Raw genomic sequence first — 23,925 nt, 5'->3', positions numbered from 1 at the left:
GCAAGGGGTCAAAGACGACTATGAGAAGCAGATGACCAAAGTCAGATGGAATGTGGTACTCACAGCGATTCCGGAAAGAGACCAGAACAGTCAAGAGACGAACGAACCGCCAACAAGGAGTATCGCTGAGATCTCCTGGGATAACAAGTATCTCATCGAGCATGCATCGCAGAAAGGTACACTACCTCTGTCCAGTTAAACCTCGCAGGACAGGAGACAATGGACTCTGCAATGGAGCAGCTCGGTCCCAGTCTATTCAAATATAAAAACAAGCCGTGGAAGCTCTATGCAAGCCCAATGGTAAGTCGGCGATCACAGCTTCGATTTCGGACTGACTGACTTTGTTGGACACGTTCAACCTGCGACTATGGCGCTAGCTAACTTGAGCATTGCAGGGCCATCGTAACCCCGTCGTGTTCACATTTCCCAAGGATGTCAGTGCATGGCTCACTTGGACGGTCAACCCGCAACTACCTGAGCCTTTCGAACTAGTCCACGATGGAACATACGATGAAGGAACAATCAGGATGGAGCCGGCTATGAAATCTCCCGTCCTCATGAACACGGCGTACACCTTCACTTGTTCCCTCCCATGTGGCAAAGTCAACTCCTGCACTCAGGTCGACATCAGTGTTGAGAACGACGTTTGAATTACGCCCGCCTGGGTTGCGATAGGCGTGGTTTGGCAGTCAGCGTTTAAGTTAGAATGCGCTTTCTGAAGAAAATTTTCATGAAGTCAGCCAACTGAGACATTGGAAATACCGGCGAATTGCTGGATGTAGAAATTCTCATAGGTTTTCAGGGTGGGCACAAATTCATACTGGCATAGGGACACCTTGACGCTAGTTGATAAAGCGGTTTGGGGAAGAAATGCCAAGACTTTTCCACGCTAGTCCAATAAGGGTCGAGCTGGGAGAAGGAGCTCTTACTCCTTCAATGTTCCTATGTCTTGGCGGGCGATTCTCCGCAGGTGGGGACTCTCTAGACTCCCTCACAGTCGCATGATACTTGCCCTGTGCAGAGCAACTTCGAGATGACTTTAGGTCAATACCATCCCGCCAACAGCAGACACCAGCGGGAGCAGCCCATCCTCGATTCCTGATCATGTCCTGGTGTTGAAAAGAAGCTCCCTCACTTAATGCTCCAGTGCCGCTGCCCCTAGCTCGGCTTCAAGCGCGCCAGCCTAGGAGAACGACCGCATGATGCATCCTCAAGTACCTTCAGCAGGTCAATCGTCCGTCGTTCCCTCCAAAAATGCTTTACAAGCTCTGCGCCGTTTGGCCCTATCATCTCCGGTACTCGTGGCTAGCACCATTGGCGGTGTCTGCGGTATTGCAACCTTGAACTATGAAGTCAACCGGAGAGTCCGCCTTGCTGAACAAGCCCTCGAATCCAAGAAAATCCTACGGTCGTTGTCCCATGGAAGAGGTGCCACACAACTGAATGCTATGATCGATGCTGCGGAAAGAGGCGAAGATTTCACATTGGGCACGAGAAGTACCAAGAGGAAGAAGAAGATTTCAACGAGGTCTTTCTCCGCTGTTGCTCTCCATGAACATGTGGAACCCACGCATGATATAAGGCCCGAGGACCTGCACACAGAGGTCGAACTTCAATATGTACCATTCAATCAGCCTGACCCTCACTCCAGAGGAATAAATCGACCAACGCGTGCTGCAGCTACCGCTGCAACGCATACGAATGGTGTGCACAACATAGCTGTTGAGAAGATCTTGAAAGCCAACAAGGCCCCGCATAGGTTGTCGAATCATCGATTATATGCCCATCCAAAACAGCAGCGCCGACCAGACGTCGAAAGAGCCTCGGATCTACTTCAGAATTGGCTCAAGCATATCCCGGAGGAGTCAGGTGGAGAGATCTCAGAATCTACGTCTTCCAAGGAGCCCAATCGTGATAATACACACCAAAAAGGTCGAATAAGAGGTTCGGGCTTGTACCTGAGAAATATTGCTCTGCTAGATCCCTTGCATACGCACGAAACGCCAGTCAGAGTTGAACACAATCCTCTTCGCTCTGCACCCGAAACCCCAATACCGCAATACCATCTCCACATGGCAGACCCTCGCGGCGGGTCGTCTGTAAACGAAAACGATATCAATGGAAAGTCACTCCCCGTTGATCCACTTCTCGACCAAACACATTCTGCGCCAACACCTGACCATGAGAATTCCCGCGCCGAAGGTGCGGTGCGTGGAGCGTTCCATTCTCGCGGAGATCAAGCACCTTATTTGATTGCGTACCTCGACGATGAGCGCGTGGACCAGGCTCTGAGAGACTTCCTTAGAGAAATCCCACGGCTCCCTTGGGACCCAGTTGCGATCGAGCGCTTGCTGCCAGCAGCGCCGAAAGATTTCGTCGCCCACGCAAAAAACGTCCTGGACTTGAAGACCCTCTTCAGCCTGCATCGGTTTATCCGACCAGAGAATAGGAAAATGAGGAGACACTATCAGTATCGACGCTGGCTTGCTGTCATGAGGCATTATACCAACAAGCACAGCACTCTGAACTGGGCAATCGCGGAAGCAGTGTTTTACGAACACAGGAGCTTGTTCAACTCCAAAAACCTCAATATCCGACCGGTCTTTGATCTCGTACAGTATCTCCTAGCGACAGATTCGACTTCCAGCAGAGTTCAGAACATCCTTTTCGCCAACTCAGTGCAGGGTTCAGCAGATCCAGCCGAAGTTTTGCAGCCATCTATCCAGTACTTGAACTCCTTCTGCGAAGATCAGCACACCATCCCCGAATGTCTTGAGGAGACGAGAAAGATTATTGATATTGCAAGACGACGTGGGCTCGCACCGTGCAAGGACCTTATCGTACCTATCCTCAAAGCCGTTGTCCGCTCAAAGGACCTCGAGGATGGAGAGACCGTCCTCGATCAGCTTGGAGCGATGTTCGGCAACAGTGATTCTCTCGACATTCTGGGGGAATATGCCTTTTTAAACTCATGCGAGGGTAAATGGGCAGTGGTCGAGTCTACATTGGACAAGATTCACAGCGTCAACAAATCGAGAAGTCGACCTGTTGAATTCGCCCACCTATTTCAAAAACTTCTCTTACAACACACGGCCCAGAATCCCTCAGTCCGATCCTTTGGCTTCACCGTCCATGCGATCAAGTACGCCGGGTTGATACCTACTGGGCTTATATCGAGGACACTCATCTGCGCCTGCGTCAGAGATCGCCGCTACGACTTGGTTGTCGAATGGGTGCGCTTGATCAAGGAGGCTTTTCCGCGGGTGAGTCTGGGCTTTGAACTCCTCCAAGGTGGATGGATCCTTGCGGATACCCTAATGGAAATCCGTGCCAGCTGTGAGGAAGTTGCCAAAATTTGTCTGACAATTGCTCATGGATGCCGGAAAAATCCATTTGGTCCAAGCTTCAGGGAATTTACAGTCGACCTCATCAAGTCAGATATGACTCAAAGGTTATGCTCCACCTCTGTTCAAATATCGGTAGGCAGTGCGTCGAGGGGGGATATTAGCGCGATGAGCTTGGAGCAGTTGCTCACGCTCGCTTTTGACCTCCGCAACTCATTAACGACACCAAGTTCAAACGATGTGCAAATGGAGGGACTAAAGAGTGACATTGCAACGCAGATGTCCGCAATTGCGAACCTCGCCAAAGCATTTCGAGGCGACACAAAATTATTGTTCCTTGGTAACAAAGATCAAACGGAGATTGTTCTCAAAGCTCGTCGTGATGGCGATTCCGGCCAGAAGTTGCGCGGCATGGGTATATCTAAGCGGACATTTCCAGAGCTCTTCGATCAAGACCGGCCCGTTGGGATCAGAAAGTTGACAGCCGCGCTAGTAAGACACTACGATCGGCGTGAGAGGCATGGCCTCCCTGTCGATCACTCCCTGCTGAGACAGGTCACAATGAATATCGGTCCGCAACACCCATCGGAAATCCTTGAACTCGTCGAGGCCATCTATGCGAGCGGCTATGTCCAAGGACCCAATGGGACACCATTCGACACAGACATCTTCAAAAAGTGGCTCTACTTGGTGTCGACCAATGGATCCGTCAAGTCTGCTGCAGCGGTATTGGGGGCGGTGGTCGATTCCGCCAGTCATCTGCAGTGGACTGCGCATTTCCGTCATCTATGTGAGTTTGTGACTCAGGCGGAAAGTCACCCAAATGGCAGCTTCTGGGACGAGAAGCAATATCCCAAGAAGCCCGAAGACGAGGGACTGAAGTCGCTGTATGAGGAGATCAAAAGGATATGGGTTGGTGTGTGGAAGCAGAGGAAGGAGACGTTCCGGTTCCCCGAATGGAAGGGCTGGGAGATGGAACTGATGTAGTTTTGAAATAAAGTATGATATACATTCTCCTTTGTCCATTCGAGACCAGTCTCTCTGTAAGACGGGAATATGGCGGAGTTTGCGGCCGCATTTGTCCGACTTCCTGCCCGAGATCGCAGTCGATCATAGAGGTAAGAATACATACATCATCAAGGCGAGTTGTCTAGGGTACATATATGTTCAATGTCCCACTACAAGAACACATTCACCATCATCACCGTCATCTTTCTTTTCCATGTGTGATACTGCTCATTCCAATCTGCAGCAAGAGTCTAGTCCGTGCGTGAGGCCTTCTTTTCCACCCACCAACCATGGCGGAGGCGGCAAAAGAGCAGGAATCGGCGTCTGAGCGAGGCCTCCTCCTCCTCCTCCTTCCCGCTCAGACATTACAAGGCAAAGTTGCGATTGTGTCTGGCTCGAGCAGAGGGCTCGGTGCTGATATGGCGCTGGATCTGGCCAAGAGGGGCGCAAAGGTCAGTCAGTCACTCACTCAGTTACCCAGTCACGGCATATATAGTTCCATCACGTCGAGGTTCTTTGCCCGTTCCCTCTTGGGCTATATGCATACATCCGTCCCAGCGGACTGAGGGTCTGGAAAGGGGGGAAAGTCTTTTGAACTTTTGCTTTTCGGTCCCTCGTCCCTTTTCATCCTTGCGGTCGGTGGCTGTTTGGCGGAATGGAAAGGCATTTGACGATGCCAATGGACCTGACTCTCTTATCCTCCCTTTTCCTGTTCAGTCCCCGGCATCACATGTACCTCCTTGACCTTGCCCACTGGTTGTGCATTGCTCTTCCCTCCCATTATCTCACACCCATCACGCTCCCAGGTCGTGATCATATACGCCTCGCCGTCCTCCACCCCCAAGGCCGACACGCTCGTCCAGACAATCAAGGACCTCCCGAACGAATCCTCTGCGATTGCCGTGCGCGCGGACCTCTCACAGCCGTCCGCTCCAGCGGAAGTCGTCAAGCAGACGCTCTCAAAGTTCGGGCCGCACATCCACATCCTGGTCAACAATGCCGCCGTGCAGATCACGCGGGCGCTCGCCGACATCACCCAGACGGACTACGAGCGCGTCTACAACGTGAACGTACGGGGCACGATCCTGCTGACCCAGGCGGTACTCCCGCACCTCGCGCCCAGAGCGCGCGTTGTCAACATCTCCAGCGTAGGCGCGCGCGCCGGCTTCGCGGCGCTGTCGCTGTACACGTCCAGCAAGGCGGCGCTGGAAGGGCTCACGCGCTCGTGGGCAGCAGAGCTCGGCAAAACAGGCACCACCGTCAACTGCGTCGCGCCCGGTCCCGTGCAGAGCGAGATGCTCGACTCCATCCCCACCCACATCGTCCAGATGCAGATGGACAACACCCCCCTCGAAAACAGAGTCGGCACTCCCCAGGAAGTCAGCAATGTCGTCAGCTGGCTCGCCGGGGACGAGAGCGCGTGGGTCACTGGGCAGGTGCTGAACGTTAGCGGCGGGTGGACAATGTATTGAACTTGCGCGGAATTCCTCGGGTGATGTCCATTTTGGAGGGAAAGGGAGACTTTTGGAATGACGAAGCAGAAGGAAATCAGAGGATGTACACGGGTTTGGAGATCGGAGCAGGGCTATAGACATCCCTTCAAGAGGCCAGGGACAGGATAAATGGGGGGTCTAGAACAAGACCGGAGTGTCTCGAATGGAAAGCATAAGCGCAGTGTCATGACAGCCTTGTGAGAAGTGATTGCTCTGTATGGATTTTATTTTTAGGTTAAGAAATAAGTTTGTTTTCTCACCATAATGCCCTTATCGTACAGTCGGCAGTATCTTTGCATGCTGGCCAGCAAAGAACTTTTTCTGCTCCAGGCACCTTTCGCTAGTGCACCCTTGACATCTCAGCCCCATCTGTCTAGAACAGCTCTCGCCACTCATCAGATGCTTGTGCGCAATATCTGCCAGTGCCTGGATGAATACCGGGTTGTCGTTGAGACTCTCTGCGCGCTTGACGCCTGGGTGGCCCTTCGCATCTTCGTGCATGACCTCCTTGTCGATTTCGTACAGTGTTTCGATATGGTCGCTCGTGAAGGCAATAGGAACCAGAATGATATCTGTTTGCCCTCGCTTCATGTATTCCTTGACAGTATCGCTTGTCTGAGCGCCCAACCACGCAGAAGGCCCGACTTGGGATTGCCAGCAAAGTCTGTAGGGGTGGGAGTGGCCGAGTCGATTCATGACGGCGTGCACTGTTGCCGCGACTTCGGCTGGGTAAGGATCACCTCTGTTGACGACGCTCATGGGGAGACTGTGTGCTGAAAATAGGATCACCACGTCTTTCTGGCGCTCTTCGGGATATTCGGCCAATTTAGCTTCAATGTTCTGCGCGAACGCCTCGACCAACCCCGGGTGTGTGGGCCAGCGATCAATCACGCTCCATGTTATTGCTCCCTCTGGATCGACCTCGCCGGTCGTCGCTCGTTTGCCTTCGAGTCGGTTCCGCCATTTCCACAATTCGTTCAACGAACTTCCCGTCGTGGAACAGCTGTATTGAGGATACTGCGTGAATGCCACCGCTCGACCTCCCTTTCCGCCACCAAACCCATCTTGTAAAAGCTGTTCATACATATGCTCCGTCAAGGGATTCGCGTATCGAAACGCGACATAGGGTTTATGTGGTGCCGTCTCCGGGGACAATTTGTCCAAGATCTTGCACATTTCTGAACATTGGTGCTCTGACCATTTTCGTATTGGGGAACCGCCGCCGATGGCGAAGTACTGTTGTTGTATCTTCGGGGTGCGGCGACGAGAGATGAGGGGCCCTAGGTAAGGTTGTAGCGGGCCAAGGGGGATGAGGTCTCGGTCGGCGAAGAGGCGGGAGAGGAAGTCGCCTACTTCTGAGGTGTGCGAGGGACCGCCCATGTTCATAAAGACCATTGCTGTCGGACCCTTCGAACCCGTGGAATCTTGAGTCACCGGGGGGGTGGCCGTCGCCATCGAGGTGCTCTGCAGAGCCAAGGGAGCTGCGAAGCCATTGTTGACTGAGGGCGTAACTCCCGCACGCTTTGTGGCCAGCTGGCGGGCGAGGTGGCCTGTTGAAGTGCGCAACGACATGTTTGTATTTTGGCGCAATAGTCCTGTTGTTACCGAGCCATGAGAAGCGTCTAGAGCAGAATAGCTACGGCGGGGAGTAAAACTGTCAGTCGAAAGAAGCTTTCCCTCTGGAACCCAGCTGATGAAGTTTTTTTTGCCGCTGGTCGGTCATGAAGAACCAAAAGTTCTACAAGGTCGATGATGATGATGACGATGACGAGGACCACTCATTGTCGCCTCGCCTCGCCTCGCATCCAGCGGAATTGTAGCCGTCCACGTGACAGCGCGTGTTTCAGCCTTGGGCGCGCCTCTTTGGCTGCCTTCGGCCTTCCAGTTGGCTGGTTTGCATTACATCAATATCTCGGCGAGGGTCTCCAAATCCGTTCCTGCTATCCCCGCGCAAAGTTAGAACCATACCTTCATCGGTCTCGATGAATGCACAGTATGGGTGACAATCTGCCATACCGACCAAAGGGCGATCCGGACGAGGCTGGGCGGAATGACGACCCGGATGATGAGGAAGAGGAGATGGACGAAACTGGCTACAAGACTGTGAGAGATGCGGTGCTGTTCGCCATCGAGGTCAACAAGTCCATGCTCAAGGTGCCACGATCATCATCTGCCTCGAAAAAGTCCGACAACAGTTCTCCCCTTTTGGCCGCCTTGAAATGCGCATACCATCTAATGCAGCAGCGCATCATTTCGACCCCAAAGGACCTCATGGGAATCCTGCTCTATGGCACGGAGGCCTCCAAGTTCTACGACGAAGACGAAAATTCCAAGGGAGGCTGGTCTTTTCCTCACTGCTATCTTCTCACAGACCTTGATGTGCCTGAAGCGGAAGATGTCAAGGCCCTCAAGGAGTTGGTCGAAGCAGACTCTCCAGAGTCAGCCGACTTCATCAAGCCGGCAAAGGAGCCCGTTTCGATGCACAACGTTCTCTTCTGCGCCAACCAAATCTTCCAACAGAAGGCTGCCAATTTCACCTCGCGCCGACTGTTCATTGTCACGGACAATGATGACCCTCAATCATCCAACAAGGAGTCTCGGTCCCAGGCTACTGTGAGAGCTAAAGATTTGTACGACTTGGGAGTGACCATTGAGCTGTTCCCCATCTCAACCTCCGACCACACTTTCGACACGAAACTTTTCTGGGACGACATCGTCTATCGAGCATCCCCTTCGGACCCTGATGCGATTGCGTACAACCCACCTTCCATTGTGGATGCCGATGGCTCAAAGTTGGTGACTGGTGCTGGTGACGGCATCTCCTTGTTGCAGTCCTTGCTATCCACCATAGCATCCAAGGTTGCGCCGAAACGTGCGCTGTTCTCTTCCGTCCCGCTTGAACTGGCACCAGACTTCAAGATATCTGTGAAAGGATACTTGCTCTACAAGCATCAAAAGCCTGCCCGCAGTAGTTATATCTATCTCGGGTCAGAAAGACCCCAAATCGTAACTGGATATACGGAGCAAGTCGCAGACGATGAACGTGATCGCAGAACAGTCGAGAAGGCCGAGATTCGCAAGGCGTACACCTTTGGGGGAGAGAAAATCACGTTTTCTGATGAGGAAGTCAAGAAACTCCGTGATTTTGGGCCGCCTGTGATACGGGTGATCGGGTTCAAACCGATGTCCAGACTGCCAATGTGGGCGAACATGAAGAATTCGACCTTCCTCTACCCATCAGAAGAAGACTTTGTTGGCAGCACACGTGTATACAGCGCCTTATACCGCAAACTGTCTCAGGATCAGTTATTCGGCCTAACATGGTTTATCCCAAGGAAGAATGCCGCACCAGTGATGGCTGCCATGGTCCCGACCCTCACTGCTGAGGGCAGCGATGACAAGCCCAATGCTGCGGGAGTATCTGTCACCGGCGCACCTCAGGGCTTACATTTGATTCCTCTACCGTTTGCAGACGACATCCGACAGAATCCACTCAACACTCATGAAACACCGCTGCGTGCGCCGGATGAGCTCGTTGACGCGATGATGCCTATCATTCGTGAGTAGCGATACCCTTACCTGAACCAAGCTCACCTCTGTTGGAATTCTGACTGAATAATTAGAGCAACTAAACCTTCCCAAGGGCATCTATGACCCCTCAAAATACCCCAACCCCAGCTTGCAGTGGCATTATCGAATCCTCCAGGCCCTAGCTCTTGATGACGAGATTCCAGAAAAGCCCGAAGACAAGACGATACCGAAATTTCGCCAGATTGACAAACGAGTAGGAAATGAGACGATAGAATGGGACAAAGTTTTGAAAACGGTCTACAAGCAGTATCGGGCGGAAAACCCAGATTCGGTGCCTACGGGATCGAAGAGAACTACCACGAATGGAGCAGCTGCGTCGTCGAGCACAGGAAGCAAGAAGGTCAAGATGGAGACAGGGAGCGGGTTAGATGAAGCAGAGATTCGGGGGCTTTGGCAGAAGGGCCAACTGGCGAAGCTGACGGTTGCCGAGCTGAAGGATTTTTGTGGGATGAAGAAGATTCCTGTCGGGGGGAAGAAGGCAGATATTGTGGAGAGGATCGAGGAATGGCTTGAAAACAAGTGATTCGCAAAAAGGACATGGACGGGTTTGTCGAGTCCTTAAAATGATATGATACCCCAGTTAAACTGTATTGTTGCCGGCATCATCAGGTTATCCAAATCCCAAGACGTGGTGTGGTTAATGTGTGGTCAATCATTGCAGTCCCAGCCACAATCTCCCGAAGAGCGAGACCGACACTGCACCCAAGATCGACTACAGATGAATTGATCTCCATTCCAATAGACGATTTCCGTACATCATGGATCACCGCTTGGAAGTAGTAACCTCGTAGGAATGCTTTTTGAAGGAACGTTGGTATTTTGCGTTGTTCATATGAAGGAAAAGGAGAAGAGGAGGAGGGAGCGAATTCGAACGCAGATAAATTTTGTGCAGGGACCATGTCGGAAACGGTTAGACTGGCCACCAATTCACTCGGTATAGTTGCCTTTGGGCTAGAATGGATAAATGCCAAGATAATTAGAGGCGCTAGTGAGCAGCATTAGTGCCTGCAGGAAATGACGTTGGGGACTTCCTTGGACTTCCAGCTGCGGAATCCACCTCGCCGCTCGTCAAGATGCGAACAGCGCATGTGCTCCTGGTCAACCGGTCCACTCTCTCGTAACCCATTTCAGACGACGGCAAAACCAACTGACTGTATGGCGTTCGACGTCCTGCTACCTGTCCTTCTCTAATCTTTGCTGAGCGCAATGGCACGGGTGCCCTTCATTGGCAGGCTGTTCTGGTGGGTTGTCTCAAGCCCTTGGTTTCTTTGTGAAATGTCCGTGACTGACGACTGGTTGACTAGGAGAGAGTACCTGGCCCTGTTTGGATCTCTGATACTCGTTGCTCTCGAGGTCCTCGTTCGAATCATCACGCTGGGACTTCCTCAACCTATCATTCGATTCTGCTACAACACTTCGAAGAACTTGTTCAACCGGCTGTCTTCGCAGAAGTCCCGACAAGCCCGCTCCCAGCGCAAACATACATACAGTTCAATAGCCACATGCTTTGATTTCACCGAACTCTGTGCTCTATTTGGATACTATGCCGAGGAACATATTGTTCAGACAGGAGATGGATATTTGCTGGGTGTCCACAGACTGCCCTTTCGGAAAGGCGAAGAGCATAATGGAATCCAGGTCAACGCCGGAGCCGACTCGACCAGAAAGCCCGTGGTCTACCTCCATCATGGCCTGCTCATGAATAGCGAGGTTTGGGTTTGCCTCACAGAAGAGGAACGGTGCCTGCCATTCACGCTGGTCCAGCAGGGTTATGATGTTTGGCTGGGCAACAATCGAGGCAATAAATACAGCAAGAAATCCACGAGGCACTCGCCTATATCCCCACGATTTTGGAACTTTTCCATGGATGAGTTCGCCTTCCACGATATTCCCAACACAATCGACTATATCCTTAACACCACGTCACAGCCTTCGCTCTCCTATATCGGCTTCAGTCAAGGCACTGCACAAGCATTTGCAACACTCTCCATCCATCCCCAACTGAACGAAAAGGTCAACCTTTTCATTGCCCTGGCGCCAGCCATGTCCCCTGCCGGGCTCAGCAATGGTATCGTGGATGCCCTCGTCAAGACCAATCCTCACCTCCTCTTCCTTGCATTTGGCCGCAAGTCGATCCTCTCTTCGGCCACCATGTGGCAATCTATTCTCTACCCGCCCATTTTCGTCCGCCTTATCGACATGTCTCTCTCCTTCCTCTTCGCCTGGTACGGCCGGAACATCAGCGTGCAGCAGAAGCTCGCTGCATACCCACACCTGTACAGCTTCACCAGCACAAAGTCCGTTGTGCATTGGTTCCAAATTATCCGTAATAAATCTTTCCAGATGTACGATGACGATAGTTCCAACAGGTTCAGCATTGGCGCCAGCAATCGATACTACAAAGTGGCCAAATTCCCGACGAGAAATATCAAGACGCCCATCGTTTTGGTTTATGGGGGAAGCGACTCCCTGGTCGATATTCGTGTCATGCTCAGGGAATTACCTCGCCACACCATTGCGACGGAGATCCCTCACTTCGAGCACCTTGATTTCCTCTGGGCGCAAGACGTCCATACGCTGGTCCACCCGCATGTGCTAGAAGCACTTCGCTACTATGCCCAAGACAGTATGACAAATGGCGTTCCAAAGGCTCTTGCCCTCTCTATCGGCGACACGGCACAACTTCACCGCCGGCAGAATAGCAACGGCAGCGCCATGAACTGGTCTGAAGACGAGTCTGCGGGTGGATATTCGGACTTTGACGGTGGGGTTGATTCACCTCGCACGCCGAGAGTTAAGAGTTATGCTCAGCAGCAGAGAGAGAAGCAGTATTTGCAACCATCGCCTGGCCAAAATCATCCAACTTCTCATTCGCCCTTGCAATATCAGTATCAATATGCCTCCCCTACTCCGAACAGACCTGTGACTGGAGGCTCGATGACATGGATGGAGAACTACTATAAATTCCCAAAAAAAGAAATGCAGGCCACGACGGAGGGCGTGGGGACGAGTAGTGGTCTTGGGAATCACGCTGAAGCAGATTCACTTCAGGAGGGGGTGCAACAAGAGAGTGAAAGGCAACAAGATGATGAACAACAGCGACAAGAGCATGATCAAAGCCCGATGGGCACGCTACGACGCGCCTCAGACGACGTCCCCCGAGACGCTGAATTTGGAGGGGTGCTTTCAACTTCTCGATCCCTCGTCCAAGATGCCGACTCTGCCAGTACTGTTTCCACAATCCGCAATCGGGCCAGTGCCTCCACTGCCGCTCCTGCGACTCCGGCGCATCGAGCGACCCTCAACACCGATGCAGACAGTGCATCAGGAAGTGGAAGTACAAGCGTCAGCGGAAACGAAAACAGACACCGCTCAACATCTGCTGCTGGAAGTGTTTCGAATACGAGCGGGCGCACGACACCGGTAAGTAGAGGCACGCCGCCTAGTTTCACAGCGAAGGGCATTCGTGTGGGGAGTTCCAGACCGAGTGTGAGTGCGGCTATGCCCTGACATGTCGAAGGAGCAGGCAAAGTGGAAATAAGTTGAGAAACTAGGCTCCACTGCTCTGCAGCGAAATTGGGTTTTGTGCTCACAGGGCACGGTTGGAAAATATGGAATATAAGCGGCGTACGCAAACATAGTACAGTACAACTTGAAAACGGTCAAGACACAACAAATATGCCTGGCTTTGAGATGGATATCGAGTAATTCCCTTGTACACACCCAGTCCTCAGTCCTGCTCTCATCCGACGTAATCTATCTATGAACCGATGCACGGGAAGAGAGCCTTGCTTGCGGTGCCGTGCCTTCCTCCTAGCAAGGACATTGATACCTAGGTCTTAACACCTATCTAGACTTGGTACAGTCCTCTGTACTCGGTAGTAGGGACTTGATACTCCATTCTTGATGCTCGTATTTCATATTCATATTCATATTCATCCTTACGCTCCTGGCAATGCATGTGTGGAAAGGATGCTCTGTTGGATGCTCCGTGTGGCGGGGATAGGACCATTGAATAGATTCCAGGCTACCGGCCGTCCAAGTTATACGGCGTATGGGACAGGGAGTACGGAGTACGGAGTACGGGCGGACATGATAATAGCAACAGTGATAGTAACAGTACTGATAATATCTTATACCTCTAGATAGGTATGTATGTATGTAGGTATGTAGGTAGGTTCTTGTTTAGGACCAGAGACCAAGCGTGAGAGTCATACCGAACTCTCCTCTTTTTCCTTCCTCCCCTTTCCCTTCCATTTTCCCAGTGCTTCGCTGCGTGCATGCATGCATGTCTATGTCCAAGACAGGGTGGAATCTCTATGACTCCCCCTTCTGCCGCCCCAAAAAAGAACGCCGGCAATGCCCAAATATCATCCATATGTCTATCCATAACTCCTGCGCAATGCACCGCAAAGAATCATGCTCAAATTCGTCATCGCGTATCCGTCATCAGTTCATCAAGCGTGAAGTGACATGACATGACGCGCATTCCCTCTCCAGATGTATGGACCAAGGTGCATATGCACAAGGGCTTGCAGCATTAAAAATCCCGTTTTCTCGTCGGTGCGTTTCAACAAGAAGGAAACAAGACGAGGGAAAGTGAAATTGAAAAAAAAAAAGAATCGCCTTATGCGACAAGCGCAGCGACAGCCACAACAGCAGCTACCATGGCAGCCATTGGTCGTGCACTCCCCTTGTCCTGAGAGCCAGCGTTTCCGAGTCCGGAGCTAGACGTGGCCTCGCCCAGCCTGGCTCCTGCGGTACCCGCAGACACATCCGTGACAGGAGTGGCCACTGGAGTCGCGTTGGGCACAGCTTTCTCGCCCACTGTGATTTCCTGGACGTTGTTGCTCGTGGAATTGAAGACTGTTTGGGCGAGGGAGATTTCATTGTTCGCCAAATCGTAGACCACGTAGGCGCTCCTCAAAAATGTGTCTCCAAGGACCGCCATTCCGCCTTGAGCGGGGGCGATCCCGAACAAGCAGGCCTCCTCACCGTTCTGGAAGGTCATGGGTTGCCCGAAGTTATTCACGCTCGCGCCGAGGAATAGCTCATTGTACGGTACGCGAATGGTTTGGCCGGAGAAGGTGAAGTCGATCGTAGCCGAAGAGGAGGACAAACTGCAGGGCGCATAGGCAGCGCCAACGTCAGATTGATATACAGCTTGGACTTGGTTGTAGATCTCCTGGGTGATGTCGTTGGGCAAGTAGGAGAGGGTGGCGCCGGAGTCGAGCAGGACGGCAGCGGGCAAGGAGGAGGAAGAGGAGAGGTCGGAGCCGGCGCTCACCAAGCCAGTAAGGGCAATGGCGAGTTGGAAATAAACCCCGTTGCTAGGGATGATGGGTATTGTAGCGAGTTCTCCCTCATATTTTTCGGTGTTGACGCCACCGAAAAGGATCTCACCAGTCGAGGCCTCCAGATCATTCAGCCAAAGGCTGTAGGCGTTGGAGGCGATGTGGCCGGCTTTGACGAGTGCTTCGGGCAAGTTTGGGTAGGCGTCCATTCCCGCATTTTGAACCTGGACTTCATTGGACATGTAACCAATTCCCAGCACGCCTTGTTGCGAAGAGGATGTCTGGCCAATGCCAAATTGGAAGTCTGTCAGGGTGATGCCGCCGAATTCCAGGCTGTCAGCCACGTAGTCACCTACCGCTCCCGTGCCGTCGACATAGGAGATGTTGAACTGGTCATTGATGAGCTTATAGGTAGACGAGGCCGAGGAGTCGTAGGTACCGCCCTCACAGGGATCCTGACTGGACTCGCAGAAGGAAGAGCTGGCAGTGTTGACCCATAGATCGGAGCTGCCCGTGTCGATATGCAGGCGCAGAGGCTGGGCGGGTGTTCCCAGCGTAATGTTAGCATAGTAGAGGGATTGTTCATTATCCAGGGTCTGCTCGACAGTGTTTTGCGTCTGTCGTTTTCTCAAGCGAGATCTTTCATGGGCGAGGACATCGGGGACATGTCTTCTCTGTAGCGGCAGGCTGATGGTTCTAGGCGAAGAGCCGGAGCGGGGAGTGAGGTGGATGGCCGAGACAAGAGGGGCAGCCAGGGCAGTGGCCAGGGCCACGACTGCGACTAAGGTTTTCATTTCTTTTGTGTATCCTTGCCCGGTCTTCTGCTATTTCTTGCAGCAGAAACAAAAGGGGGATCTGTTGGGCCTCCAGTCACAATTAAAGAACCTCTGCCTTTTGCCCTCCTTTTATTTCCTTCCCAAGGAGCTGAGGGATGAGCGGTTGGGAGGGGACTAGGCGAGACGTTGAGGGCTGGGTGGGATTAAGCGAGAAGAGGGACCCAGCAGTGCGTGAAGAGAGAGCCACCTAAGAAATACTGGGAAGCGAGTGACGCGGCTTGCAGAACGACGAGAACAATTAGGAAAGAATATGCAGAGTAGTGAGAGATGCGAGGAACAGGAACAGTAAAGTCAAGAAGAAGCAAACCAAGAAGCGGGACGAGGCATTGTACAAGTAAATATGGCCTCAAGCTGAGAGAAGAGAGAGTTTTCGAGCTGTAAGCATCATGGCGCAGTGCGGTGCAGAGCAGTGCAGAGCAGTGCAGAGCAGTGCAGAGGGCCGGCTAGTTTGGTAGGGCCTGAGGCCTTGATTGTTTGCATCTGCGCCGTTCCGTCCATTGATGATGTATTGTGCCCTTTTCCACGGCCACGCATGACGCCGAATGGTGCGAGTTGATGGGGATTTGATGGAGAAACTGAGGTGAATCAGTGGAGTTTTGGTTCGCAGCAGGTTACGTGGCTCTCGCCAAGTCTCGGTCTGCGCCTGCGCCTTGCGGTCCTCTCTCTCTCTCTCTCTCTCTCTCTCGGCTCTCGCACGCAACCTCAGTGTCGCAAGAACATCAACCAGCCACCTGCACACCGGCGACGAGGTGCTCTTCCCCTATCTCGGTACCTAGGACCCATACTGAGCACAGCTGCTCGTCTCTGTAATGGCCCATGGCCGTTCTTAGGAAGAATCAATCCTCTCATCTTGGCCAAACCGCGTCCTCTTTTCCTAAGGTGCAAACACCCACGCAAGCAGCCCGCCCGCATCCTCCCTGACAAGAATTCGCACCCCGAGAATCAGGCTGCCAGCAGCAGTAGCAACAGCTACCGAGTACTCCGGAAGGGGCTGGTGTTGCTAAGGTGGTAGCCGGCCGTCGGGTCAGTGATGCTAAATTTGGGCGACGCCGCCCCTCGACTCCGCGTTTGATGCCACCTCAGCCCCCCCGCGCACGGCTTAGTGGCCCTACGAGTACCGAGTGCGAAGTACCCAGTACCTATTCGGTAGCCTGAGCAAAATTCACCCCAAGCGATTGGGCCAACGGCCTGCTTTGCTACAAACCTCCGTCGTGCCTGCTGGAACAACGAGAATCATACAGTACATGTACCTTACAGATTACAGATCGCGAATCCACAGGTCACAGGTCACAGATCACGGGTTCACGGCCCAAGGCCACGGCCACGGCCACGGCGCTCACAGACTCTTGCGATTATCGGGATTATATCTTGCGTATTAAACAAAGATGGTGGTGGTAAACGGCGTACTCCCGCACCGAGTGCTCGTACTTGCAGAGAACGGACAGCGCCGCGCTCAGAGTACGTACCCTCCACACCCAACGTTCCTCCAGTGTCGAATGGGCCGCGTATCTTCCAGTTCGACGCACCACCACAGGATCTCCTTCGCTCGGTCCACCTCGCCACCCAACTCATGAGCTCTCGCCAGCGCAAACCACGCTTCCGAATTGTCCCAACCGGACCCCAATTTGGTCAGTGTCGATAGCAATCCGTATGCCCTGTCGCGAGCTGCCAGTCTGTTGAGGTTCTCGGGCGTCTTCTTAAGATCCTCTTCTCTCACCGACGAAGTGCTCGTCGCTCCCAAAGGCGTGGCTGCGTTCGCGGCTTGACCATCCAGCTCAAACCAACCGCCGGTGGTGGCGCCTGTCGAGATTCGGCTCCATTCTCGCTTGTGCTTCGGCCGACTGGGTTCGTCCTGCTGTTGGAACTGCTGTGATTCTTCCGTTCTTGCTTTGCCGTTGTCAATCCGCCGTGCTAGCTCCACTTTGCGTTCGTAGTAGTCCAAGAGCACATTACTCAGGCCCACGATCCCTCCGGCGTGGTCGGCAAAGTACATCAGACACTGCTCATAGTTGTCCACCGCCTCCCGTATTCCTTCAGAGGACACAGCGCCTTCTTTTTCCTCGCGAGCTCGGGCAATCGCCATTAGCAACTCAGCTCGCTCACAGTACACGTCAGCCCAAAGCTCGTCCGAGCTATTCCCGCCGCCGCCCCATCCACCGTCACTGAATGCCCGTGCTGAACTTTCCACGCTGGCAACCATGCCCTCAATCTTCAAGGCCACTTTAGCCGCCTCGTCGCATGCTTCCCGCGAGTCGTCAAACATGTTGCCTCTTCGGTATAGCGTCGCAATAATCAGCCAGATTTTGACCAGTATACTCAGAGCATGCCTCTGAGATGCCGCTCGAGGGAACCGCGGTATGGGATCCGTCCGCAGTGTCCCCGGTCCCACGACGGGCAATCGGACATCTTGCTCAGGAGGTTGATCTTGGTGTTGCGCCGGTGGTGGCACCTTCTCGTGCGCTGCGAGGTTGTGCGGGATGTCCTTGAGGGGTTGTTTGGCTCCTTCACTCGCATCATGATCCGAAGACACGGGCACCTCTGGAACATCGGCCGAATGAATGGTTTCCAATTGGGGCCTCAATTCGGGTTGAGCAGTTTCCGCCGTAGCCTCCGAGCTGAGAACCGTCTCCTGCGTGGTCTCAAACGATTGTCTCGTGCTTGATGGATGACTCGGCTCCTTCCTTCCTCGACTCAGTGATCTCGAGGTCCTTGGCCTCGGACCTTTCGTGGGCAGCGGAGCTGAAGAATGACGCTTCCCTTCTTTGCTATGGTCGTGGAGATGGAATATTTTGTGCTTGTGCGGCGATGGCTTCCCGTCTTCATTGGTGACCTGGATCGTTGGTGCTTGGGTTGTTTCGGTCGCTTGAGTCGCTTGGGTGCTGGGCCGTATTTCTTCCGCTATTGAAGGAGCGATATTGATCGGCACTCCTTTGGACGACTCGCTCGATCTTCCCATTCTTTTTCGGTGAAACAGCTTGCCGGGAAGACTCCTTACTGTGCCACCCGAACTTTTGGGTGGTTGGATCGATCTTTTTCTGGATGTTTCTTCGCTGATAGCGATCACGCCGTGTCGTCCAAACAGCCGGGAATATAATGCAAGCAAGTCGTTGCTGTTGTTGACGGCATGCTCTGGACCTTCCATAAGCTCCGTCAATGCAAGTTCTGTGATGCGAATCTCGATGATTTTCTGCAATTCGTCACATTCCATATCGTCGACCAGCCCGACTTTCCGATAACCACTGACCAATCTTCCACCGACCACCGAACCGTTCGGGAAATCGCCAAAGATTATCTCTGGAGGAGAGAATTGCTCGAATGCCGCCACACAGCTCTGATTTGCCGTCTCAAAGTTCTGCCGCGAGGTAAGAAGAAGAGATAACAGATGCCAAAATGGCAGCAACTGCCGCTGCACGCTGTAATTGCCGTCTTCCTCAAGTTTCTCCGTTTCCCAAGCCAGGGCTTTCTTCACAATCGCAATCGCTTTGTCAATGTCTCGTGTCTGCGCGAGCAGTTGGCTTAACGCATACAGGGTGCGCAGTTGCTTTGCTGGCGGGAGATCTTGTGCTGCCGCCTTCTGCAGACATTCAATCGCAGCAGTTTGCAAGTTCGTCCGATCCTCGTTGAAAGGCGTCCATCGAGCCCACTGGGCTTTTCCTATGCCAATGGCTCGGTAGACAGCCTCTAGCAAATCGGCGGAGAGACGTGGAGGAATTGGCTTTTCTCCGTTGACTTCTCCATTCGTTCTCGCTGCAAAGCCATTGGGAATAGAATTCGTAGGAGGCAGCTCAAGCTCCTCCAAGAGATCTTGGAGCTTGTCGCACAGCTCCTGCGCTTTTTCCGCCTCAACATGACGTCCGAAAGAGCACAGGCCCTCAATTCCTTCTGCGATGGTTTTCATAAAGACTTCATCGCTGTCTCTGCTGGTCGTCGGAGTTTCATATTTAGCAGCGCCCGCCCGCGCCCGATCCATTAACTCGATGTAGGTGTCCAGAGCCTTGTAAGCCAAGTCGAAGTCTGTCAAGGCTTTGTGTACTTGAAATAAACGGCGTAGGATTAGAGTAGAGTGAAATGATTTTGCGGCCGCTCGATAAAGCATGTCGAGCACGTTTCTACCGCATGAATTGCGACCGCCTTCGCCCAGGTCCGAGTCCGACCAGTGAGGACCGCAAAGGATTTGCCAGTTGCGAATGAATTCTTCCACCCACGTTTCTATGACCGTATTGGATTCAGTGGCTTTCGGAAATTGAACGTTTTGTAAGAGTTCATTCTCATAAGACGTTTCCACACGCCGTAACTCAAATGCCAAGTCAGAACGTTCGATAGAGACATGGTGAGCCATTCCTTGTCTGTTTTGCAGAACGCCGGACAGGAATCTGTAATAAGCTCCCCATGTCTCAAGCTTCGACAGATGTCCTGGACCGTTGCCGTAAGTTGAGGCCGATACCTCGTGGTCCTTGACCGCAAGAACAGCCCAATGCCGGAATGCTTGGAGCCTGAAGGAGGCCGACTCGTGATCACTGATAGTGGCGGGGTCCGCAACTGACAATCTCTGGCCCAGCGCAACCCGAGCAAGCAACTGTTGTGCCCAATAGAGGAGTTGAGGGGTGGAAACGACGAGGCTCCTATTAGCATCTAGCCAAGGGAGCAGAGAGTCTTGGATTTCTTTTGCCTCCTTGTGCTCGCCAGCTTGTACGAAGAGCATTCCTCTGATGTAAACCGCTTTGACCACGCAGATCTTCGTCCATGTCGAAACGGCGTCTGCAGCGGTTCGCACGGGTTCGAAGGTAACAGCGGGGACTTGACGGTCTGTTTTGTGTGCTCCCACCCAACGCGCCCAAAGCAAGCATGTCTGGCCTTGTACCACCTCTTCAAATGGATGTCCTGTTGCACAGAGTTCTTCTTCGAGGGAAGTAGCTTGGGTATCTGGGACAGGCTGGTTCGTATGGGCAGTGCCGGGTCTTCGGGTTGGCGCAGAAGCGTAGTTGGCGACGTCGTGTTCGAACCTTGCAACCCGTATCAAGCCTGTCTTGAGGGTTAAGACTGAATCCGAGTACTAGTTTGGGAGGCGTACATTTTCGATCAGGGGCATGTTTGGTAACTTTTCTTATGAGCTCTGGAAATTCTTTCCACTGGCCGGCCACGCGCGCCGCCTCCAAAAGGCCGATATAGCGCTGGGCTTTTTCATGATGCATCTGGAACTACGTTAGCCAGGCATCCACAAAAGTACCAGGAATGCTGGGACAAAGTACACTCATTCTGGGAGACGCGGAGATAGACTTGTGACTATCAGCGTCCTATACTCGAGTCATGGTTGCGAACATGTTGTAGCAGCTCCATCAGACGTGTCTCTGCTAGTGGCATCCCGGCGCGAGGTTTACACAGCGAAATGCCAGTTAAACAAGCATAAGGGGGAGAAGTGGAAGTTGAGGTGTTGTGCACGGCGCTGTGGCCGCCAATGCGCGATGCGGTCATTGGGGGCCGTAGGAACCGCAGTCACCACCTTCACCACTCGGGTGCCACTGACCTCGTTCAAAAAAAAAAAATTCCCGTACTTCGTACTCGGTACAGGTATGCCCCGTCCCAGCTTTCATACACCAATACGTTCTCTACACCTTTCAGCAACAGCAATGCAAAATGACGGCGCTCTGCGGGCCATCGCCACTCGTCTGAGTCTAACTCCAGTTGAAGACCTTCCTCGAATATGCGGCTTCCTCGCGACTGCGTTGGCTCAATGTCCAGTCGAACTGCTCTCCTCAGACAGCAAAGGCAGCAGCTCTTCTGTAACTGCGCACAAACTCAAGACTCGAATTAGCTCCTTGTTGCAAGACAAATCTACCGCTGGCCGACTTACCGCTGCCGTACTCATCAAGGCCATCGTTGACAATGGCGGCTTGAAGGTGCTCACTAACTGGGAAGGTTGGACTAGAGGCTTGCTCAGCTGCTTGGGGAAAGCCGAACCGTTTGAAGTGAAGAGGGTCTATTTGGTTACTGTCACTCGGATTTTGGTCCTCTCTCAGAATCAACCAGTGTTGTTGCGGGAGGTGACAACACCGCTCCTCCCGGCTTTCATAACCACTTGTCTTAGCCTCCTCAAGCCCGTTAAACCTCTTGTTGCTGAAGGCAGACCCACGGATGTTGTTCACCCCCTACTCGAGTCGGTGCTACAATGCTGGATCCAGTTGTTGCCCCAGCACGCGACGATCTTTCGTCCCTTCCTCACCCGTATCAAGCTGATTTGCCTGAGTCTCCTTGAAGACTGTCGGAGTTCGACGACTACTACAGAGCGTGCCATCCGGCTTCTATGCTTGTTATTGTCCTGCGCACCCAAGAACACAACGGCTCAGGAATGGACCCAGACAATTTCCGACCTCATCGGCAGCGCTCATCAGACTGCTGACAGATTATTCAGAGCAGTCCTCGAAGAATATGAATCCAATGATGTAACCCGTCAGAAGGCAGTCGGAAAGCATGATTTCTCCAAGGAACCGAAGACCTCAAGCGCCGACCAGGTGGGACTGGGCCCGTGGAATGGCATGCATGACGGCAGCACCAGGCTTGCAATGTTGATTGACTGGTTAGCATCTTTAGTCTCAACAGCGACGTCTCAAGCCGTCACGGTCCCTCTGGGATCTATCGTCGACTTGACTGCGCGTATACTGGCGATGACCGTACCTGGAAGCAGGTCAAGTGTACCTGATACTGTAAAGTATAACAAAGAAGCGAGCCGAGAAGAGAAGGACAATCTTTGGATTAACTTGCCTCGTCTCCACGTGTCCTGTCTTCGTCTGCTGCAGAAAATGTGCGAAACCTATGAACAGTCCTTGCTCCCCGCAAATGGAACGCTGGTCAACCACATTTTGGAATCATTTGTTGCCATGTCAGCTGATGGGAGGGTCCGGCGAGACGTCTACGCCATTTTCAGCTGCCTTCTGAGCAGCATGAACACCGCCAATCTTGTGTTGCGTGGGACTACCTTCTCAACTTTACTTGAACAATGTTGCAATGACCTGCAAAGAGGCATTCCGGAATTGGATGACCGAAGCAAAATGAATCCTACAAAAGATGGGTTCTTGAGTGCCAAATCCACTTTGTCAGTTGGTGGAGGTCCACCACTTCCGGAGAGACAGCCCGAGGTATTCCAAGCGGCTTGGAGGTTGTTGCCAGAAATTGTTCTCCATTGTCCGACATCCATGATATCCCGCCAGGCAAGAATAGAAGCGGATAGACTGTCTGTGTTGCTTGGTCATCATGATGCCATGCTTGCCAGCGTCATGCGCCCTATGCTGTCCAAGGATGGGAAGATAAGGACTGCCAGTCTGCTTCCATTTCTCGCGAGATCTGCGGCAGATACTCTTGCCATCGAGGCTTTATTAAGGCCTCGAATGCCCGTTACGCAAGTCACCGAGACTTCCACCCAGGCATCTCGTGATGCCCAAGCCCATGTCGATGATCAGAAGGAGGTCAATATGTCCGATGGGGATGGTGACATCTTGTCCATCCCCCAGGGCCCTGCCGAAGCTGTTGAGACCAGCTCCGAACGACGGATAACCGATATCGTCGGGCAACAAGACGGAGGCGAGGCCATGCAGACTTTGACGGCGAGGAAGCGAAAACTTGAGGGTGTCCAAGACAGTGATTTTCAAATGCAGACATCCATATGTGAAGATTCCGAAGTGCTGAGTTCGAGACTGTCTAAAGTGCCACGGCTCGAGGATGACGCCGTAGAAGAGACGGTATTGGAGGCGGATCGTCTGATTGACACATCTATGGCCAAACCTGTGGCCACCACAACATCTGGATTAGAAGAACTTCCCTCCAGCACGGGAGCTGCGTCTACTGGAATAGTGACCAAGATGGTTTCCCCTGGAGCCGTGGGACACAACGACAGTGACACTAGCGACTTTGAGATCCCGGAAATTGACCCCGGGTTGGACACAGACGAAGAGGATCTTGAGTAAGACGCTGTTGAGGCATCTGGCAGACACTGCTATCTAGTCCTTCATTCTTGTAAACACGAGATAGCTGTGTTCAAGCTGTGAATAAGACCAAGACCAAGAATAATCCAATATCTTGTCGTCCAAGAACTTTGGCATCTCAGATCTGCGCCAGTTCAAGGATTTTGGGCTAGCGTGTCTCGCGTGTCACGGTCAACGGCAGCATCTGCTTGCGTCATTTGATAAACAATGTTTTGGAAGCTCACTTCAGCTTCAACGCGCCTCTCGCGCGACACACAAAGGACCGATCTGGACTGATCCACACCAACCTGCTTGCTTGCTTGAGCGTGCCTTTCTCTTGTGGATGGTTGGAAGCGTGTTGAAAACTGGCTCTTACACCTTTATCGGCGCTCCACTGGTACTAG

General features: G+C 52.8%; 8 protein-coding genes across 8 annotated transcripts; 5 read left to right on the top strand and 3 right to left on the bottom strand.

Moving 5' to 3' along the window:
• Positions 1 to 1,202: 1,202 nt before the first annotated feature.
• A1O5_04878 (uncharacterized protein) lies at positions 1,203 to 4,331 on the top strand (the record flags this gene model as incomplete). Its single annotated transcript, XM_007745482.1, has 1 exon — positions 1,203 to 4,331. The coding sequence occupies one exon, from the start codon at positions 1,203 to 1,205 to the stop codon at positions 4,329 to 4,331; it is 3,129 nt and encodes a 1,042-aa protein (XP_007743672.1).
• A 311-nt stretch (positions 4,332 to 4,642) lies between these two features.
• Positions 4,643 to 5,824, top strand: A1O5_04877 (uncharacterized protein; the record flags this gene model as incomplete). The annotated part of the gene is made up of 2 exons (XM_007745481.1): positions 4,643 to 4,804; positions 5,159 to 5,824. 2 exons carry the CDS (start codon positions 4,643 to 4,645, stop codon positions 5,822 to 5,824), a joined length of 828 nt encoding a protein of 275 aa, XP_007743671.1.
• A 291-nt stretch (positions 5,825 to 6,115) lies between these two features.
• On the bottom strand, positions 6,116 to 7,417 carry A1O5_04876 (ferrochelatase; the record flags this gene model as incomplete). Its single annotated transcript, XM_007745480.1, has 1 exon — positions 6,116 to 7,417. The coding sequence occupies one exon, from the start codon at positions 7,415 to 7,417 to the stop codon at positions 6,116 to 6,118; it is 1,302 nt and encodes a 433-aa protein (XP_007743670.1).
• Positions 7,418 to 7,840: 423 nt separating this feature from the next.
• On the top strand, positions 7,841 to 9,959 carry A1O5_04875 (ATP-dependent DNA helicase 2 subunit 1; the record flags this gene model as incomplete). The annotated part of the gene is made up of 2 exons (XM_007745479.1): positions 7,841 to 9,404; positions 9,469 to 9,959. The coding sequence occupies 2 exons, from the start codon at positions 7,841 to 7,843 to the stop codon at positions 9,957 to 9,959; spliced, it is 2,055 nt and encodes a 684-aa protein (XP_007743669.1).
• A 683-nt stretch (positions 9,960 to 10,642) lies between these two features.
• On the top strand, positions 10,643 to 12,946 carry A1O5_04874 (lysosomal acid lipase/cholesteryl ester hydrolase; the record flags this gene model as incomplete). Its single annotated transcript, XM_007745478.1, has 2 exons — positions 10,643 to 10,677; positions 10,741 to 12,946. 2 exons carry the CDS (start codon positions 10,643 to 10,645, stop codon positions 12,944 to 12,946), a joined length of 2,241 nt encoding a protein of 746 aa, XP_007743668.1.
• A 1,117-nt stretch (positions 12,947 to 14,063) lies between these two features.
• Positions 14,064 to 15,524, bottom strand: A1O5_04873 (uncharacterized protein; the record flags this gene model as incomplete). The annotated part of the gene is made up of 1 exon (XM_007745477.1): positions 14,064 to 15,524. The coding sequence occupies one exon, from the start codon at positions 15,522 to 15,524 to the stop codon at positions 14,064 to 14,066; it is 1,461 nt and encodes a 486-aa protein (XP_007743667.1).
• A 1,495-nt stretch (positions 15,525 to 17,019) lies between these two features.
• A1O5_04872 (uncharacterized protein) lies at positions 17,020 to 20,758 on the bottom strand (the record flags this gene model as incomplete). The annotated part of the gene is made up of 2 exons (XM_007745476.1): positions 17,020 to 20,588; positions 20,638 to 20,758. 2 exons carry the CDS (start codon positions 20,756 to 20,758, stop codon positions 17,020 to 17,022), a joined length of 3,690 nt encoding a protein of 1,229 aa, XP_007743666.1.
• Positions 20,759 to 21,193: 435 nt separating this feature from the next.
• Positions 21,194 to 23,524, top strand: A1O5_04871 (uncharacterized protein; the record flags this gene model as incomplete). Its single annotated transcript, XM_007745475.1, has 1 exon — positions 21,194 to 23,524. One exon carries the CDS (start codon positions 21,194 to 21,196, stop codon positions 23,522 to 23,524), a length of 2,331 nt encoding a protein of 776 aa, XP_007743665.1.
• Between the last annotated feature and the right edge of the window lie 401 nt (positions 23,525 to 23,925).

This window comes from Cladophialophora psammophila (genome assembly GCF_000585535.1).
Source record: "Cladophialophora psammophila CBS 110553 chromosome Unknown aczJe-supercont1.6, whole genome shotgun sequence".
Lineage (NCBI taxonomy): Eukaryota > Fungi > Ascomycota > Eurotiomycetes > Chaetothyriales > Herpotrichiellaceae > Cladophialophora > Cladophialophora psammophila.
Note: the sequence above shows the minus strand (reverse complement) of the source record. Positions and strands in the feature narration are given on the sequence as shown.